The following is a 19538-nucleotide window of genomic DNA, read 5'->3' on the forward strand; positions in this document are numbered from 1 at the left end:
ATTAAAGATCACTACTGGTACAGAAAGAAGAAGCGACTAAAGCCTTTCCAGCTCTATTAGCACAACATGACACCGACCCAGTTCAGATACAGTTTCGTGCGGACGGCACTCACACTCCCTCTGACCTGTGTTCCTTGTCCTGTCTTTCAGCCATCATCAACCCCAAGCAGGCCAAAGACCACAAGAGCTTCAACTTTGATTACTCCTACTGGTCGCACACCACGGTAACTCTCTCTGCACCCCACGCAGAGCAAATGTTTTACACACACCCCAACAAAGCCACACACACACGCAAACACACACACACACACACACACACATACACACAGACGATTATTGTGTCATGTTTTTCAGGTTTATGAGTAAATCAAAAGATTTAAATTGCTGATTATTGATCTCTTATCATCTCTCCACAGCCAGCGGATCCCAATTATGCCTCTCAGATGCTAGTGTTCAAAGACATCGGAGAAGAGATGTTGCTTCACGCCTTTGAAGGCTACAACGTCTGCATCTTTGCTTACGGCCAGACGGGCGCTGGCAAGTCCTACACCATGATGGGAAAACAGGACGTCAAAGATCAACAAGGAATCATCCCCCTGGTGCATACATGATCACCTGCTCAGTGATTTCTCAAATGTAAAAAATCTAAATTATATTAATGTTCTTATCCCCCTTCTTCCAGCTGTGTGAAGATCTTTTCACCAAAATCAACAACAATACAGACAACAGCATGTCTTACTCTGTGGAGGTAAGCACGATACCCCTCCTGTATATACAGTGTACCTGAACCTGTCGCCTGTTTAAAATGCTTAAACTCATCTTATGAAACTGGACAGGTAAGCTACATGGAAATTTACTGTGAGCGAGTGCGGGACTTGCTGAACCCCAAAAACAAAGGTCACCTGCGTGTGCGAGAGCATCCTCTGATGGGACCTTATGTGGAGGACCTGTCCAAGCTGGCTGTCACCTCCTACAACGACATCCAGGACCTAATGGACTCTGGCAACAAGGCCAGGTGATGAAACCCTCCATAGACTTATTGAGTCATTTATATTGTAGCTTTTTGCTCTTTGAATCCTTGTATTTATTGGTCTAAAAAACACAAAAACATGTATTTTTGCTTGTTGGATAAACACAAAGCAAACAAACTGACAGATGACTCTACTCTCTCTACAGGACTGTGGCTGCCACCAACATGAATGAAACAAGCAGTCGCTCACACGCAGTCTTTAACATCATATTCACTCAGAAACGCCTTGATACCGACACTGATAACACCACTGAGAAGGTAGAGTTGTTCTTTTTTTAATCACAACATGATTAAACTCATTTAACATTGAGCTGTTGTCTCTGCTTATCAGTTAGGTGATTGATGACACTGATTTAAGCTTGTCGTAATTAGGAAACCATTGATCGCTTGAAGGTCATACTGATAATGTAACATTGTGGAAATACTCTCTGGAATAACAATAAACGGAAGGAAGCTTTTTGTATTTTATTCATTGGAATCTATTGAACTGTCTGTTACAGGTTAGCAAAATAAGTTTGGTGGATCTGGCTGGCAGTGAGAGGGCAGATTCTACTGGAGCCAAAGGGACAAGGCTTAAGGTGAAAACACTTGTCCTCTATCACAGCACTGTAAACTCATTTACTCGCCCGTGTGTGGGAAACAATCAATATGGCTAAATATACATTAAAGCGATTGATTTGTGTGTGTTTTTACTCTCAATGCAAACCTCCTTCTCTGCCCGGGGCTGTGTCACAGGAAGGAGCAAATATCAACAAATCTCTAACCACGTTGGGGAAAGTCATCTCGGCTTTGGCAGAGGTAGTAAGAATTATATCTGCATGTTTATTGTAAGATAAAGCAGATTTAATGTTGGATATATGTGTTAATTTTACTGTCTGCTTCATTTTAGGACTCTGGGCCAAATAAGGTAAATTATTTGAATTCTAATATTTTCTATGCATTATTTCTCTGAACTAAATGCAGATGAATACATTGATTTGAATGTTGTTTTTCTACTGATGACACAGAATAAAAAGAAGAAGAAAGTAGAAAGCTTCATTCCCTACAGAGATTCAGTCTTGACTTGGCTACTGAGAGAAAATTTGGGTATGAACATTATTAAACTGAGCTTGACATGCTAATTTTTACTTAATAATCCATCAATTCTCTGCCATATGTGCCCAAAGTGCTCTAATCTACCTCTTTTTCTACATTGTGTCAGGGGGTAATTCTCGCACTGCGATGGTAGCCGCCCTGAGTCCAGCAGACATCAACTACGACGAGACCCTCAGCACACTCAGGTAGAAAGCAGACAACACATTTTCTGCTACCTCCCACATAGCCAACAAAATGCAGCTTTGAAGCACCCTTCACAAGTTAAAGCTGCGGAGTTGTGTGGGTGTGTGATGTCATGGGGATTGTGAATGCGCCTCATCGTCTCCTCCCTCACCCTCGTCCATTTTATTTCAACTTGCAGGTACGCAGACCGCGCCAAACAAATCCGCTGTAACGCCGTCATCAACGAGGACCCCAACAACCGGTTGGTGCGCGAGCTGAAGGAGGAGGTGTCTCGTCTGAAAGAACTCCTCTTCTCCCAGGGTCTGGGTGACATCATTGAGAGTAAGGGCTCATTTATTGGGTCTATGTGACCATTAGTCCATTAGCATTATCTCTATATTACATTTCAAAGTGCTTCTAATGGTTTCAGACCATTTTGTAAGTGTGCACATAATTCTCAAGGATCAGCCTCACCTCAGCCCACACAGCTCCTCTCACAAACACACTTGCACTTGTATTATGCTCACAAACATTGCGTGTTTGTGAAGGTGTGTTCAGATACAACATTTAACAAAGAGCCAGCCCTCAAAAAATGTAATGGAAAGACATGAGCCAGTGATGAATAGAAGCAGATTCTCTTTAGACTACAGAGGGATTGCATCTTATTCCCACGTTATAGCAAAAAACAGTAGTGGGAAGCGTGACAAGCATTAGCTTCTGGAGCTAGCATGACAAGCCACCTCTACTACCCTCACAGTCATTTAACCATATAACAGTCCACCCTATTCTGTCATGTCATTCTTTCAGCATTAAGTAAAAGAGGGCTCCACCAACACATCAGAGGGGGTTCACTGGTTTTGCCTGTGAAAACAGCTGCACAATGTCTTACGCATCTCTGGAAGGAACTGTTTCCCATCTGTTAAAAGGACAAGGCTTAAATAGACTATGCTGATGTCATAGTGATGTCATAGTGAGTCATCTCAGCTTGGGTTTGGACACTACTAATTTATAACAGGGAGCCTGCATCACAAACGTGGGGTTTGATAGAAGTGGGCATTTATCAGGCACAGAGGGTCTTCAGAAAAGATGCCATTTAGATGCATTACAGGGGGATCTAGTGGGATCTAGTGTTTTTGGAGATTTCAGCCTCTGCAGCATTGACATTGAATATTAATTTTATTTGACTGTCTCTTTCCTTTGTACTGCATTAAATCAGCACATTACCCCTTAAAACTGAGACAACACCCATGCTGACAGAATAAACCACTTCCTCTGTTAAATTGGCAGGCTGGATCATATTACCCCCCTCCTCAATTGTAATGAAAGATGTGTGAATTCTGATGCACTGTTAAACCACTTGAAAATTTGTATCTGATCGCACCTTCACAGTTATCTTGAAATGTAATTTTTGTCTCATAATCATCGTCACGGCTGAACCAGTGAGTGACTGATTGACACCATTAGTCACATGCAGAGCTGTGTATCCTGTACTGAGAGCATTCTAGACAAACTGACTTTATTTATGTTGACCACACAGCTCGTTATGTGAAAGTTTAAATCCATGACCACTTTAATCTAAAGTTGTCACACCATCTCTTTCTCTCTCTCTCTCTTTCTGTCATGCTCTATCTTCTCTTCTCCCAGCGTTTCGAGGGTCTGGTGCTGAGATAGAGGGTTTGAAATGTATGTTTTCTGGCTCTTGCTTTCGCTCTTGTGGCAGCTTAGCATCATTGGCGCTTACTGTGACAGTAAATAATAGCTTTTTTTTTGTGTTCCCTGCAGCACCACAATATCATGAGAAACTGATCAGATTGTTTAAAAAGATATCTACTGAAACACAAGTAGATGAATGTTGCACTACAAACAGCATGTAGGCTTTTTTCATTTTGGCTGTTATCTATTTATATCTCCATATATGCAATGTCATGGTGCTGTAGAGATTTGTGTTTTGGCTTCATAGCTGCGGCATTGTTGAGGCAAGCTTAATTCACTGTGATGCAACAACATATGAATGTGCACCATCAAAAGACGTTTCTCATCCCGATCTTTAATTTCCCCTGATGTAGAGACTGTAGTCTCCCGTTCCCTCGGCAGGGTCTGTCTGTCTCTATCTCCTCCTGTTGGCAGCCTTAAAAAAAAGCATTCAGTAAACATAAGGCGACGATGATGATGCTGCACCCTTTCCAGTCATTTGAGGACAAGAGCTTAATCATTTGCATAATATTACATCTATGAAGTAGTCACCTCATTTAATGCCATGAATTTTTACTGTCTTTCCATAATAGACGACTTCATTAACTGCACTGCAAAGGCAATATTATGTGATCCATCTTGGCAGGCAACAGCCTGTCCAGACGGATGGGTGTGATACATTTTCCAATTTATTGCTCTGTGTTGCCATAGCAGCAGCTGCAGGGTTGATATTCTTTATTTTGTAGGATCTCTCAGAGGCCTTTGAGGTGCCACAATAATGCCAAGAAAAAACACACTGAACAAACAACAGAAGAGAGGATGTAAACTGTAGACTATCTTGATAAATTAAAAAGATATTAATAATCATATTTCACAATGTCCACAGGTTTTTTTGTAATGACTATGTATATAAACTTAACACTGTGTCTGCTTCTCTGCTGGAGAAATGGATTACTTTCAGTTAATTGCTAAATTGCTATCTTTGGAGAAGCACACTGAGCATTAAATGCATCTCACCAGCTTTTAGATAAGTTAATAATGTAAATTGAGAGCTCAGACTTCCTGTATGTTCTCTGAAGGAATTACAAATGAGTCATTATGTCTCTGCATTGGACGGCCTTGCTTACGTATTTTACTTTCCATACACGATGACTCATTGTATTTTTGCTAAAAAAGGTGCTTGATTTGGTATAATTCTTTTCTCATATTAGATTTAACATTTTCCTGTCTTTGGTTGTCCCTGCATTTGACTCTTGCTTGAGGTTTTTCTATATTAGTTGCATTGTCTTTGTGCCTTGTCATGGCTGGATGGCGTCTTTGCTGCATCTTTTTTGGTTGGTCTTCTTTGCGCGTGGCTTTTCCGCTGGTGCTGCCCTCGCTTGTATGCCAGCACTTCAAATTTCTCTCTTTTTTAAATTAGATTTGTTTTAAGCTACATTTTCTCTTCTTTCTATTCTCCCTCCTCCTCTCTTCCTTATCTGTCTGCAATTCCTCGTTTCTTTACTCCCTCTATTATCGATTACCCCCCCCCCCCCGACCCCCCACTTCCTCTACACTCCCCAGTGCCCCCTCCCACCCTGACAGACCTATCCGATTACAAGAACAATAACAATAAAGGCCAAGCTGTGAATCAAAGGGATGATCTCTCCACAGTGACCAATGCCATGACGGGGATGAGTCCCTCTCCGTCTCTCACGGCCTTGTCCAGCCGTGCCGGGTCTATCGCCAGTCTGCACGACCGCATCATGTTCAGCCCAGGCAGCGAGGAGGCCATCGAGAGGCTGAAGGTGAACACCGGATAACATACAGTACCACTCCTCTCCCACTTTGACATGGTGCTGTTGTACTGTATGCACATATCAGATAGTCCCTATGCCCATCAATTTGAATGATTTGTACTCATGACCTCTCAGTAGGTAAAGGATTAGATCGGCTATTTTTCTATATTTTTGCTGGGTGTGTTTTATGCCAATAATAGAGGGTCCACATTAGAAGCCTGTTTGTTTTGTCTTGTTTCATTATTTTTAATGGCTTAATTATTTCTTAAATGGCTATGCATTGTCGTTTTTAGGACAGTGTCTCTGCAACTGTTTTAAAATATGGGTCAGTGACAAATAAGGATTGACAAGATGAGCAATTCAAAAATATCTTAAAAAATAGTTCTAAAAACAACATCAGGTTTGTAAAAATGTACATTTTGTATTTTTGTTGGTTTTATGTCATTTGAAATGACATTTGCACCATTCTTTTACCAAAAGTAAGACTGAATGCTCCTGAAAATGTCATATGGTGTAACCACAAAGAATGATAAATATGTATGTTTATTTAAGTGCACTTACACAAATAATTACTTAATTTAAAAAAAAATGTAAATGGTTCCTGATTTACATGACTCCCCAGATTAAATTTAATATTTAGAACAATTTTATTCCATTAACTTTATTTAATACAAAAAAGTGATAATGTAAGATCATGCCAAACTAGTCGATATGGTGTTTTATTGAGAAATGAGCGTTTTTAAGCAAGTTTAATTATTTGGTACAAAGTTTTTATGGTTACACCACTTAGACATTTTTGCCATAATCCTCTAACATATTCTCTCAAAATGGATTAAATTTGATTAAACCACATGGATACAAAAAAATGTAATTGACCCATATACTATGTGCCCAGGTACATCTTCATGTACTGATTGAACATGTCACCCAGTGCAACCGTGTGGCTCAATGTTGTATTTATTATAGTGTTTGGACAACAATGGAACTTAATGCCATAGAGGAATGGCAGCTACACAGACAGTACTTGTTAGAAGGATCTTTTTTGGAGATATGTTAAAAAGAAATACATCACTAGGTTTACATGTCTTAACACTGTCGTTTGAAATGTCAGGAAACAGAAAAAATCATTGCAGAACTCAATGAGACTTGGGAAGAGAAACTTCGCCGAACAGAAGCCATCAGAATGGAAAGGTGAGATGTATACAACATGCCATTTGTATTATTATTATATTTTCTCTCTTTTAGAAAGGAGTCCTGCCTGCACAAAAGTAAAAACAGCTTATGAAAAAAAGACAATAATTAATCAACACAGGGAGACATAACAGACAACAAATATCCTCAAAGAATGCTAATATAATGTTAAGAAACAGGACATGTGCAGTCATTGAAGATTACTTAATATATTAGCAGAATTTGATATTTTTTATTACATATGAGCCTGCTTCTGTACAATTTTTTATCTTACAATGACCACCAAGATAAAGGTGCTAAAACTGAAGCAGTGTTCCACTCATTCATGTGGAACACTGAGCTAAACTTTATTAATGATTGACGCATCTTAACATGTATACTGAATCTGATGTTCATCCACAGAGAGGCCTTGCTGGCAGAGATGGGCGTAGCAATGCGAGAAGACGGTGGGACAGTTGGTGTTTTCTCCCCGAAGAAGGTAAGAAATTGAGACATTTCCAAAAAATGCTCCATGATCTAATACCCACCATTCAAATGAATCACTAAAATGCTTGTTTATTTACCCCAAAGCCCTCAGATAGTCCTAGAAAGCCCCAGCCTGTGTTTATTGACACAGTCGGTCTGTTTTCCCCCAATGAGGTTTGTAGCTCTGAAGTGTTTAAAGCTGCCTCCTTCTCTGATTGCTCTGAGTCTCATTTCAACAGGAACCTCGCCAACATCTGACGAGGGCTTTTTTTTCTATTTTCGAGTGTTATCTTAAATCTACTTCATACTCACTTCAAACACTCCCCTCACTGTGCTCAAGGCAGCAATGGGTGTAAACATGGGGGGGAGAGATAATGGTTGTGCCCCCATTTTGGTGGTTTATGGCTGTTTGCCTGCAGCCCCAATAACATCAGACTGAGACTACATTAAACAGTCGTGCTGGGAAGCTGCAGGGAGCGAATTTGACTGCATGGTTTTAACTACCGCTGATCGTTTGATGTTTCTTCCTGAGAGCGATTGCTGTTCACCACTGTGATGTGCAGTGTGCGCATATGTTATATTGTAAATAACATATGGCTAATAAATGATTGATGTAAATTACTCGCTAAATTTGGACAGGCAGTAAATTGTTCCTTGTTCTCTGTCAGACGCCTCATCTGGTGAACCTCAACGAGGATCCTCTGATGTCTGAGTGTCTACTGTACTACATTAAAGACGGAATCACCAGGTTAGATATGTCAATAATATGAAAAATACTGAATTATTAACTTAAAGGAGGCAAAGCAAAGCGTTTTATTTGAAGTGTGACACCATAGTTTCACCTATTGTTTTTAGGGTAGGTCGTGTAGACGCCAGCAGTCGTCAGGACATCGTCCTCAGCGGCCACTTCATAAAGGATGAACACTGCACCTTTACCAGTTCCACCGGTCCAGCGGGAGAAAGTGAGCTGTCTTTATCTTGCTTTATCAGGCTTGTATTTGGGTCAGAGATAAATAAGGGTCGGCAAGATGAGCAATTCAAAAATATCTTTAAAAATAGTTTTAAAAGCAGCATCAGGTTTGTTAAAAGGTACATTTTGTATTTTTGTTGTTTTTATGTCATTTGAAATGACATTTAGACCATTTTTTACCAAAAGTAAGACTGAATGCTTCTGAACATGTCAAATGGTGTAACCACAAAACAATGATAAATAATAAATATTGTATCCACCTACAGTGTATTTAAGTGAACTTATACAAATAATTACTTTATTTAAAAAATAAATGTAAATGGTTCCTGATTAACATGATTCCCCGGATTAAATTATATAGAATATTTAGAACAATTATATTACTTTAACCTTTATTTAATATAAAAAAGTTATAATGTAAGATCATGCCAAACTAGTTTATACGTTGAATTATTTGGTACAAAGTTTTTATGGTTACACCACTTAGACATTTTTGCCATATCCTCTAATATATTCTCTCAAAATGGCTTAAAAGCAGCAATTTTATGCTGGGTCCACAAAAAAAAAAAAGAATGTGTGCAATGTATTCAGGTGTTTATTTTCAAATTTTAACCTCTTTAAATTTGACTAAATCACATGGACATAAATAAAACATAATTGACCCTTAACAAACAGGACAGGAAGTCTCACATTGGCCTCTCTATCTCTCCTGAGCAGCTGTTGTCCTAGAGCCCTGTGAAGGAGCTGAGACCTATGTCAACGGAAAGAGAGTGACAGAGCCCACAATCCTCAAATCAGGTCTGGATATCACCTCTCCATCTATATGGTGACCAGTAGCAACATGTATGTGATGCTGATGTTTCAATACCCCTACAGGAAACCGCATCATCCTGGGTAAAAGCCACGTGTTCCGCTTCAACCACCCCGTGCAAGCGAGAGCAGAGAGGGAGAGGACCCCGTGTGCCGAAACACCTGCCGAGCCCGTGGACTGGGCCTTCGCTCAGAGGGAGCTGCTGGACAAACAGGGCATTGACATGAAACAGGAGATGGAACAGAGGTACTTTGGAGGAAATAGCGAGCCAGTGGACTTAATTCTTCCCAGAAAGGCAGTACAGATAACAGATAGAGCCTAATCACTGACATACAGGATTGTAGACAGGCACAGCAAATGAGATGCCCGTTGTTCACTTGTGTTTATGTCTTCAGGCTGCAGGAGTTGGAGGACCAGTATCGCAAAGAGAGAGAGGAGGCCAACAATCTTCTAGAGCAGCAAAGACTGGTACAGTAATGAGCAGCAGTAATGAGTGTAGCTTTATGTGCTGCTGACATTAATAATTAAAGGTATAGCAAGCAACATCAAACTATGCTTTATTTACAGTATAATCATATTTTCACTACGTTCACTTATTCAATTGACCTCTTTTACAAAATAGCTCACTGATGCAGTAGGGGGACCTGATTTTGACATGGGTCTTCATTAACTGTTTGTGTAGGATTATGAGAGCAAGCTGGAAGCTCTTCAGAAACAAGTGGACCGTTATTACCCAGAAGCCACTGAAGAAGAGGAAGAGCCAGAAGAGGAAGGTAGTGCAAATGATTGGATAACAGACACCGTACATAGTGTAGCGACAGTAAGTTGTTGGTAAGCTTGCTAAATGATCATGTATGCTTTTGGCCCACAGTGCAATGGACAGAGAGGGAAAGGGAAATGGCCGTGTGGGGCTTCCGTAAGTGGAGGTGCTACCAGTTCACCTCTCTCCGTGACCTGCTATGGGGCAATGCCATCTTCCTCAAGGAGGCCAACGCTATCAGTGTGGAACTCAAGAAGAAGGTCCAACGTGTTAACGTCATTAAAACTCCATTATATTCCACAAATCGACGTCACAATACGGATCTCTGACTCTATCGATGCTCTCTGCGCCCCTGCAGGTCCAGTTCCAGTTTGTGCTGCTGACAGACACTCTCTACTCCCCCCTGCCTCAAGACCTGTTGCCCCCGGACGCGACTAAAGACAGAGAGAAGAGACACTTCCCACGCACCATTGTGGCTGTGGAGGTGCAGGATCAGAAGAATGGAGCCACACACTACTGGACATTAGACAAATTAAGGTACATGCACCACCATATCTTTATATAACAACATTTTTTAAACGCTGAGGCCAAAAGGCTGCATGTACTTTTCAGACATGTAGCTTTCACACATTCTTTTAATATAACATTCAGCCAAAAGACAATACTAATTCACTAGAAACACCCTTGAATAATTTTGCCACCAAATAAAAATGTCTGCAAGTCTTTGTGATACTGGCCTTGATTGAAAAGGGCGACAACCACAGCGCGTATGTGAGGGATACATTTAAAAAAAGAACATTTTCTAATTAACACCATGCTGTGCCTCTTTAGTCTATTGACTCTGCGGGATTGTTGCTCCTTCTTGCAGGCAGAGACTTGATCTGATGAGAGAGATGTACGACCGCGCTGCTGACGTGCCCAACAACACCACAGAGGACAGTGAAAATGTGATGACAGGAGGCGACCCCTTTTACGACCGCTTCCCGTGGTTCCGTCTGGTGGGCAGGTAAATACTGAACAACACTATCAGGCCCGTACAGCATGTGAACAGCAGAGACAGGCGGTCGTCCCGAGCTCTACACTATTAACGCCAAATCAAAGGTCAACAGCAGCGAGCAGACCGCTGCCCAGTGTTAGTCTTATTTGTCTGTTCATGATAATGGGAAGCTGTTGACTGTAAGTGGCCCATGTTGCGCATGTGGTCACCTGATGGACCATAATGACGGAGACACCAGCCTCAAGTAGTCAGCAGCTCACTTCATTATGGTGTCTCTGTTACTACATAGTGAAGTCTGGTGTTCCCAGGCTACGCTGTGGGTGCATCACTATCGTCATATCTCTCCCTATGAAGGACTCAATGGGCATCATTTATCAATAAACATACAGTGATCACAAACTTATACCAATAACATAAATGTAATTGAACTTTTATTCCCCAAATGTTGTCATAACTGTTTTAACTTGTGCTGTCAGTGTTCTGTCAACTGTCAACTTCTATGTGCTTTATTAACGAATGAAGTCCTTCTTTTTCTGGTAGCAAGAGTGAACATATTTCTCCTGAACATGAGCTTTCATCTTTAACACAAAGGATGGATTTGACGATCAATGGAAATGATCAGTACACGCTCGTTGATTCCAGGCCTGTCATTTTTTACTGGGTAAAACAGGCCGTGGAACATTTGAGAACGACATTTCTTTCAGTCCTCCTACTCAAAGCCTGCTGTTTCTTTCTCTCCCACTTTGGCACGCAGCCTCCCAGTGGCTCTCTCAGGCTCTCTCTTTCTCGCTCTTGCAGATGGGTCCTACACACAGTCACATGCCCCAGTTATATAATATTCTGCATATCAAAGCCTTCAATGTCATTTAGCTCCTGCGAGACAAGTAAAAAATGATCAGGCAACAATCTGAAAACCACTTTTAATATGCTGTTTGTCAGCTCATTTTGAACTAATGTTTATACAAGTATATCTAGCCATATGCACCACATCTAATGACATTCTGTTATCCAGGCAAATTAAACATCATCAATCAACTGACGTTTGTCAGCCATTTGTATGATGAACACTTGTAAAGCTAACTAGTTGAGACACACACTCAATACTTTATGATCAACAGCTGCTGATTTATATATAAGCTTTACACCAGAAGTCACTGCTGATTATAATAACATGGGGATTCACTCATAATGTCCACAGATAATTGTTTTTGTATGTATTTGCTACTTATAATTAGAGTAGTGTATTAAATCAGTAATTCAATTAATATTTATGATAAGAGTCTAGCAGCACAGACAGAGACTAGAAAAACCTATAAAGAACTATTGGAATTAAATAAATAAAAATAAGATATTAATTCATTTGACTGATGACACTTAGAGTATAAATACAAAATACACATTACAATACATTAATATATATAGCTATGTTATGCAAATATTGAGTATATTACAGGTGTGAGTATGAATACTACACATATCAAAATATTACATGTTATATATAATATATGTGCAGTATATGTAATATACATACACCGTACTTATGGTACAGCAGCAGTTTACACCTTTTTCCTGCAGATTGTCAATCATCTTGCTTATGATCTGGCACATTTAAGTATAGCCCTCCAAGCAAAGGTGGTTAAATACTTCTAACCACCTTTGCAGCTTGTCTCACACTATCCCATCTGTCCCATGTCTCCACTATACGCTCTCCACCACAACAGACAGCAAAAGCAGATTTTGGCTCAAAGGGAGGAAGGTTTTCTCATCTGGCCCTCTCCATATGGTGCCCCCTCTTGTATGAACAAGTGTGTGCTTTCTATCTGACTGTACTAACCCAGTTCCCATGTTCTCTGGCTGCACCAGAAACCCCATTTTCCACGCATGCATGAGCGAACGAATGAGTGATCCCACCCCATCCCCGACCCCCTCCACCTCCGAAATTACCGAGCTGGCCGACTCGCAGCGGGAGGGTCGAGGTGTGGAGGAGGAGGAGGAGTTGGAGGATTTGGAGGACCTGGACGATGATATCTTTTTGGACGACCCGAGCTCGGAGCTCGGGGGAGAGGATGAGGATGATGATGATGATGATGATGATGATGATGAGGGCGAGCTCTGCCGAGGCTCCGGCGAAGGCCTGGACCCCTTTTACGACCGCTCACCATTATTCAGTGTAGTGGGAAGGTTGGTGAGGTTTCGGGAGCATGCTGGTGGAGGAAACTAGCTCTTTCACGCTGAGACGCTGGGTCCGTTTTCCCTCGATAGATCAGCGCAGACTAAATGACATAAAAACACAATATAACAACACAGATGCAGTATTTCCTCACACAGCCCTCACTCTGTTGAGAACTGTGTGTGCGTGAGTTGGGGGAGGACATAAAAACACCCTCACGTGAGTGTCTTTTATTTTCTGATGTGGCACCCACACATTTTCTGCCTACATTAGCCTCCTTTTGGTTGTATGAACATTTGGGGCAACTAAACTATAATATAACATCAGTGTGGAATTGGCACATTTTAGTTCAGTAGCTTCAGTGGAGATTTAGAAACTTTAACAATGTTTTTTTTGGTGGTTGGATTTTCATTTCATCATCTTCTTTAACGCTGGCTGCTTGGTTAGTACTCCAAAACAAATTTGCCCCTTAAGTTTCCCCTGTCTCAGTCTTCAATGTCACACAAATGCTCTCAAATGTTTAAACCACTACACAGATTTTTTTTTCATGAACTGGACACTGGAGTAGACATTTCTGGGCTTCAAGGTTTATCTTTCTATCTTTAATCTCATCAAATTAGATATGCTTGTTTTTATTGATTTTGCTAACTGCTTTTTTTGTTCCGTTTTAATACACTAGCTTACACTAAATGCTTCTCCCTCATTTGACAATTCTACTTACCAAAAACGCTAGCCTGGGGTGGGTCATCTTCTTACCACTTGTTTCCATGGAAATCCAAGCAATGTTGATGCTCAACGGCTGCTTGAGGTGTGTGTCTCACTTGAGGGCGGCTAATATGCAAAGTAACGGCTTTTAAGGATAATTCACCAGGCAAAGCACTGACATGTCTCATGGAGTATATTAAGGTCTGATTTGCATAACAGAGGAAACCCACAGCAAAAATGTTCTCACCCCGCTGTGAAAACCTGAATAATGTTGAAAGAGTCTGGAAATTATTCATGTGAACTAGCAAAGTTATGTTTCAAGGAAGACTCAAAATCTCAAGATGAAAGAGCTGGTTTCTACTGCAGCTGTCTCTTTTAGGCATGCCAGAGCACAAGTCTTTTCATTTTGACCTTTTTTGTCAATTTTTACTTGAATACGTCTGATGATGATCTAGTGCCCTTCTTTTGCACAAATTAGCACTTCGACCCGGGAGGTGCCCTTTGATTTCTGATGTTATTCGTTGCTTTCTTTTTTTTCCCCTTTTTTTTGGTGTAGCATACAATATATCAAGCTGTTGGCAGTTTTTTATTCAAGCTGAGCCATGTTCCGTATGATGATTTCTGTTCCATTTGCTTTTGATTCCTTTGAGTCGAGAAGTTGAAAGCATTTTTGTTCACCTTTTTTGTCCTGAGCATGCCTTATTTGCACCTCACCAATCTTGTCATAAGCCTTTCCCTTTTAACACTCGTCACCCTTAAATGTCTACCCCTGTTAGCTCGTGGAAAAGTGGTCCTTGACTGCAAGATTTATTGTAGATTTTTTAAAAACTAGAGAGAAAACCAAGAAAGAGAAACCTTTCTAATGCACTTGTTCTCAAGCAAAATGTAGCCATGTCACTACCCTTGAAGTATTTTCAGATGTAATTCATATACAAAGTGTCACAAGTGCTCTATTTGGCTTTGTACATTGGATATGTAGTGCAGTGTTTTCATATTGAGTCCAGTAAACTATGATTATTAAGTAATGCAAAAAAAGAAGCCATTATTTCAGGAATGCAATTCATTGCTCATGACGAAAACATCTGCTCTCCAGCTCAGTGTTGAGCTGGTTTCCAATATTTTGGAAATCATTTAAAGAATTCAAAGTTGACCCTTACACACATGCTCCTTAGCCTCACCAAGCTTTCATCAGTACAGTAAAAAAAAAAAGAAAGAAAAAAAAGAATACTGCATGTGACCCATAAATGTCCTGATGATATCATCATTTGTAGATGGTGAGGAAAAGCCCCATAAGAAGCGATAGTAAAGGGCAGCCATGGCCATCGCAAGAGCAGTCCCAGCTTCTGTTTGGTTGCTTTGCAGCTCTGTGTTCTGTTGTCCAGTCCAGTCAAATTTTATAAAGTGTGAGCCACCTCCTCGGTTTAGTTTTTTTTTAATGTTCTGTTATTCCTCTCGTTTTTTCCCCCCTGCTTTTTATCCAGGGCTTTTGTTTATCTGAGTAACCTGCTGTACCCGGTCCCGCTCGTCCACCGCGTGGCCATCGTCAGCGAGAAGGGTGAAGTGAAGGGCTTCCTGCGGGTGGCAGTGCAGGCCATATCAGGTAAGGCTCGGAACGTCAGCCTTATTTTCTATTGGATAAAGAGCATTAAGAGGTTGAAAGGACAGGCTGCGTGTGACTTCTTGAGGGAGTGAAGTGAAGGTGCTTTGTGTTTCCCTCCAGCTGATGAGGAAGCTCCCGACTACGGCTCAGGAGTGAGGCAGTCAGGCACTGCCAAAATCTCATTCGAGGATCAGCAATATGAAAAGGTAAGAGTCAATCCCTGTACTTACTATATATACTGTCTACCTGTACACACAGTTATATACTTACCAGTGTGTTTTGTGCTTTGCTTTTGCAGTTCCAATCAGAGTCCTGCAGTGTAGGACTGTCCCGTACAGGGATTTCACAGGAAGAGCTTCGTATCGTGGAAGGGGAGGGGCAGAATGTAGAAATGGGACCCTCGGCTGATGAGGTCAACAACAACACATGTGCGGGTAATCGTATTTACGAGTGAATGGATACATGTTTTGAGTGTTTGGGTGTGTGTGTGGTGTCTGGCAGAACCAGCTACTAGACTCATGCCAAACCGATTCTGCGTGACAGACTCATGATGGAATCGGCTCAGAAGGATTTGGGGCCAGGAGGAGGAGGTGAGGTCGATTCTCAAGCCGGTGCCCCGAATCCTCGCCAAACCTCATCCATCCACGAACACAACCGAGCGCGCTGACAGCCGCAAACGGCCGCAAACAGCTCGATTGGCCGGTTACCTGGAATGCAAGCCGCAACCTGTGTCTGATTTTCATTTTTTGCGTTCCTCACAGCTGGTGCGGATGAACTGGAGAGTCCGCTGAAGCCCAATGTAGACGGCCAGCTCGACACAGCTCTGGAGCACCTCAGGATTGGGAATGTGTTTACCTTCAGGGTGACGGTCCTGCAGGCTTCCAGCATCTCTGCAGAATATGCTGACATCTTCTGCCAGTTCAAGTAAGCATTTCAACCAACCTACAATGTGTTTTCATTGTACACCATTACTTCCATGACTGCTATTCATAGTTTCACATCAAAATTTTGTAAATGTTTTGCTGTTTTGATTGATTCCAGCTTCATCCACCGTCATGATGAGGCCTTCTCTACTGAACCCCTAAAAAACACAGGCCGTGGCCCCCCTCTCGGCTTTTACCACGTGCAGAATGTAAGAATTATCAGCAGAGATCGTGTACAATGATGTGTTGGATTCTGTTTTAATAGGCCACATACTCAAACCAACTATGTGTTTTTATAGATTGCTGTTGAGGTTACAAAATCCTTTGTGGACTACATCAAGACTCAGCCAATTGTGTTTGAGGTGTTTGGACACTACCAGAAACAGCCTTTCATTCCACTCTGTAAAGATGTCATGAGGTACTTTAGAGCCTATGAAATCTGCCAAGGCATTGGCATCGTTGTGCTTTCATAAAATAACACTATGTATCGTTACTTTTTTAACCAGTCCATTGCGCCCTTGCAGAAGACAGTTCCCAAGAGTGATGCCTCTGTCCAAACCAGGTAAATACACTCCTCTTCCTCCTCCTTCCACCATTCATTTATGTTGCACAGTCTTTGTATTAGTCTCCCTGCAAGTCGTGTCATCTTAGCTTCATGTTGTTGGGTGTGAGCAGTGGACTCTGACGCCTCGTCGGACCAGGAGAAATCACTGGAGCTGATCCGATACCTGGTCCCAGATGTGTTCAATGGGGCACTTGTGGACTCGCTGTCATGCCATGCTCTGTCTGCCGCTGGCTTGGCCGCTTCCTTCATACTGGAAGCAAACGAGCGAGCTCAGCTGCCGGCCCCGCCCACCTCTATCTGTTCAGTTATTAAAGCTCAGAAGCCGGGTTGGTTCTTTGATGTCAGATCCAAGAGAATCCTGTGACTGAAAGCCTTTTTTATATCAAGTGTTTATCTCGGTGTGACTTACTCCAAAGCCAAGAGGTTGTTTTGTCACCGTAGAATGTATTAAACACTCATTTAAAGGATGCAAAGTATTACTTGGCACAGTTGTAAAGTTTTATCAATCTCAATCAATCAATCTTTATTTGTATAGCGCCAAATCACAACAAAGTTATCTCAAGGCACTTTACACATAGAGCAGGTTCTATACCGTACTCTTCAACTACTCGTACTCTTTTACTGAAATGTAACACTGAAGCCCTTTCAGCTGCAGGGTCAATGCTCTGTAACTGACCATGATGTGACCTTCCTGTAAACGTGGAGGTAGTGTCACAAAAAATATTCAGTGTCTTTCAAGCCTACACAACTTATATTACTGCTTGTGACTGACTAATAGAAGCTGTTACAATTTTAAGAATGAAGTTAATTGATATAAAAGGGAGCTTTTCTGTGTCAGGATTCTGTATTTGGATCGGCTGTCTGGTGTCTGTGTTCACTGTCGACCTGCGTGGTGGATTCTCCCTGCAGTTCCCTCTTTGAGCTCCTCTTGAATTGGATCACTGTGCCTTTGTGCTGCAGTAGTGGTGTCTCAGATGGGAATGATAACTTATACTGCACATTATACATTTATGACATTTTATACAGTCACATACTATCTATTATATTTCTGTTTCTGCATGTGTTTGTTTGTTTTTGAACACTCCGTCTTAACTCTAAACTCCTTTTGGGGAACTACCTTAAATTGCCAAACTTAACCAGCTGTACTGTTTTCAGGGTACACATAGTCAGAACTAAACATTGATACTGTGAAAGGAGTCTGGAAATGCTTTTCCTCATGCATAGAATGTTTAATTTGCTAGCACAAAGGCTGCCTTGTGCAGCAAGTAGCCACTCAAGACATTTTATTGGTAATCTCCTTTAAGAGAGGACTGCAGAGTTGTTTATAAACCTGCTGATGGAAAGGAGCTCCCTCTACAGGACTGAATTGTTGCTCTCTCCCCCTGCATCACTGATTTCCTCTCTTCTTCCCTTTCTCTTTCCTCTGTAGGTGTTAGAGCTGTTGTCAGCTACCTGCTGTTAGCCACTAGTCTCCTCCGTGCTCACGCTCACCCTGTCTTCCTGTATAACCCTCTCTACCTCCTTTTTCAACACAGTACCTGCCACCAAGCTGAAAACCATGACCCGCCCACAGGCAGGACCCTGCCACTGCAAATATGATCTCATGGTATTCTTTGAGATCTGCGAGCTAGAGGCCAATGGAGAGTGAGTATCCTGTGTCACCTCTCACCAAGCATCCAGCACTGTAGTTCAGATTTGACTGAGTTTTCCATGAAATTAGATATTTAGGAAATAAGTATGATGGTCCTTTTCTGAAGCCTGTTCTCATGTGTGTCTTCCCAGCTACATCCCTGCAGTGGTGGACCACAGAGGAGGAATGCCTTGCCATGGCACATTCCTACTGCACCAGGTACGTCAATCACACTGTGAGCAAATATAATAGTTTGAATATTTCAAATGGAATCAAATATAACCACATCTCTCTATCTATCTTTCCTTTCTGCCTGTTTTTTATTTAACTCAACAGGGCCTCCAGAGGAGAATCACTGTCACCATTGTGCATGAGTCCGGAGGTGACATGGAATGGAAAGAAGTCCGTGAACTTGTTGTGGGTACGTTTGGTTTCCAGGGAAAACGAAACATCGCACCAACAGTGGCACTGCATTGTAAATGAACTTCTCTCACTGAGACACTTGTGCTTTCCCAGGACGCCTCCGCAACACCCCCGAGTCTGATGAGACCATCATTGACCCAAATATTCTCTCTCTCAACATCTTGTCTGCTGGGTATGTCAGACCCATGCAAGATGACAGGTACGTACACGTGTGAACATCAGCTTTCCAACAGCAAAACCTATGCAAACGATGCATCTTTTATATGTTGTATTAGCTTGGCGAATTCCAAATCAGAAATACTTGTGGCCACTGAAATATTTGTTTACGCAAAGGTCGTGGCAGCTTGGCAGAACTTTGAAACCACTCTATATCAACAAGTCGTATCTGAAGACCTCACTTTGTCACTACAGTGGCAGCTCCTGCACTGGAACACGGCACACGGGCAAATGCATGGCATAGGGAATCAGCTGTACATGTCAGAAAACAAGCATGGCAGAAGAGGCACAACTTGAATGTTACAACAAACTACAGCAAGCTCTTTTGTGTTGTATCTTTATTACTGTGTCTGCA

The 19538-nt window shown here is 41.6% G+C and overlaps 2 protein-coding genes across 2 annotated transcripts in view; both read left to right on the top strand.

The window, feature by feature from the left end:
- The window catches only part of kif1aa (kinesin family member 1Aa), a 34955-nt gene that overhangs the window by 7775 nt on the left and 7642 nt on the right, over positions 1 to 19538 (top strand). Inside the window, exons 2-35 of the mRNA XM_062424584.1 lie at positions 151 to 224; positions 417 to 599; positions 683 to 748; positions 837 to 1015; positions 1177 to 1288; positions 1531 to 1608; positions 1766 to 1831; positions 1920 to 1937; positions 2038 to 2116; positions 2232 to 2310; positions 2487 to 2629; positions 5633 to 5766; positions 6869 to 6948; positions 7351 to 7426; positions 8082 to 8161; positions 8269 to 8375; positions 9098 to 9181; positions 9260 to 9440; positions 9590 to 9662; positions 9877 to 9967; positions 10066 to 10214; positions 10313 to 10491; positions 10823 to 10960; positions 15308 to 15426; positions 15547 to 15632; positions 15725 to 15866; positions 16188 to 16350; positions 16468 to 16558; positions 16649 to 16767; positions 16856 to 16911; positions 18450 to 18558; positions 18697 to 18763; positions 18881 to 18965; positions 19061 to 19166. Of these exons, the coding sequence (XP_062280568.1) occupies positions 151 to 224; positions 417 to 599; positions 683 to 748; positions 837 to 1015; positions 1177 to 1288; positions 1531 to 1608; positions 1766 to 1831; positions 1920 to 1937; positions 2038 to 2116; positions 2232 to 2310; positions 2487 to 2629; positions 5633 to 5766; positions 6869 to 6948; positions 7351 to 7426; positions 8082 to 8161; positions 8269 to 8375; positions 9098 to 9181; positions 9260 to 9440; positions 9590 to 9662; positions 9877 to 9967; positions 10066 to 10214; positions 10313 to 10491; positions 10823 to 10960; positions 15308 to 15426; positions 15547 to 15632; positions 15725 to 15866; positions 16188 to 16350; positions 16468 to 16558; positions 16649 to 16767; positions 16856 to 16911; positions 18450 to 18558; positions 18697 to 18763; positions 18881 to 18965; positions 19061 to 19166 (3592 nt within the window). The remainder of the gene's footprint in view (positions 1 to 150; positions 225 to 416; positions 600 to 682; positions 749 to 836; positions 1016 to 1176; positions 1289 to 1530; positions 1609 to 1765; positions 1832 to 1919; positions 1938 to 2037; positions 2117 to 2231; positions 2311 to 2486; positions 2630 to 5632; positions 5767 to 6868; positions 6949 to 7350; positions 7427 to 8081; positions 8162 to 8268; positions 8376 to 9097; positions 9182 to 9259; positions 9441 to 9589; positions 9663 to 9876; positions 9968 to 10065; positions 10215 to 10312; positions 10492 to 10822; positions 10961 to 15307; positions 15427 to 15546; positions 15633 to 15724; positions 15867 to 16187; positions 16351 to 16467; positions 16559 to 16648; positions 16768 to 16855; positions 16912 to 18449; positions 18559 to 18696; positions 18764 to 18880; positions 18966 to 19060; positions 19167 to 19538) is intronic.
- On the top strand, positions 12189 to 13623 carry LOC133985035 (kinesin-like protein KIF1B). Its single transcript, XM_062424585.1, has one exon. It carries the CDS (start codon positions 12795 to 12797, stop codon positions 13170 to 13172), a length of 378 nt encoding a protein of 125 aa, XP_062280569.1. The 5' UTR covers positions 12189 to 12794; the 3' UTR covers positions 13173 to 13623.

Source organism: Scomber scombrus, chromosome 8 (assembly GCF_963691925.1).
Source record: "Scomber scombrus chromosome 8, fScoSco1.1, whole genome shotgun sequence".
Taxonomy (NCBI): Eukaryota; Metazoa; Chordata; class Actinopteri; order Scombriformes; family Scombridae; genus Scomber; species Scomber scombrus.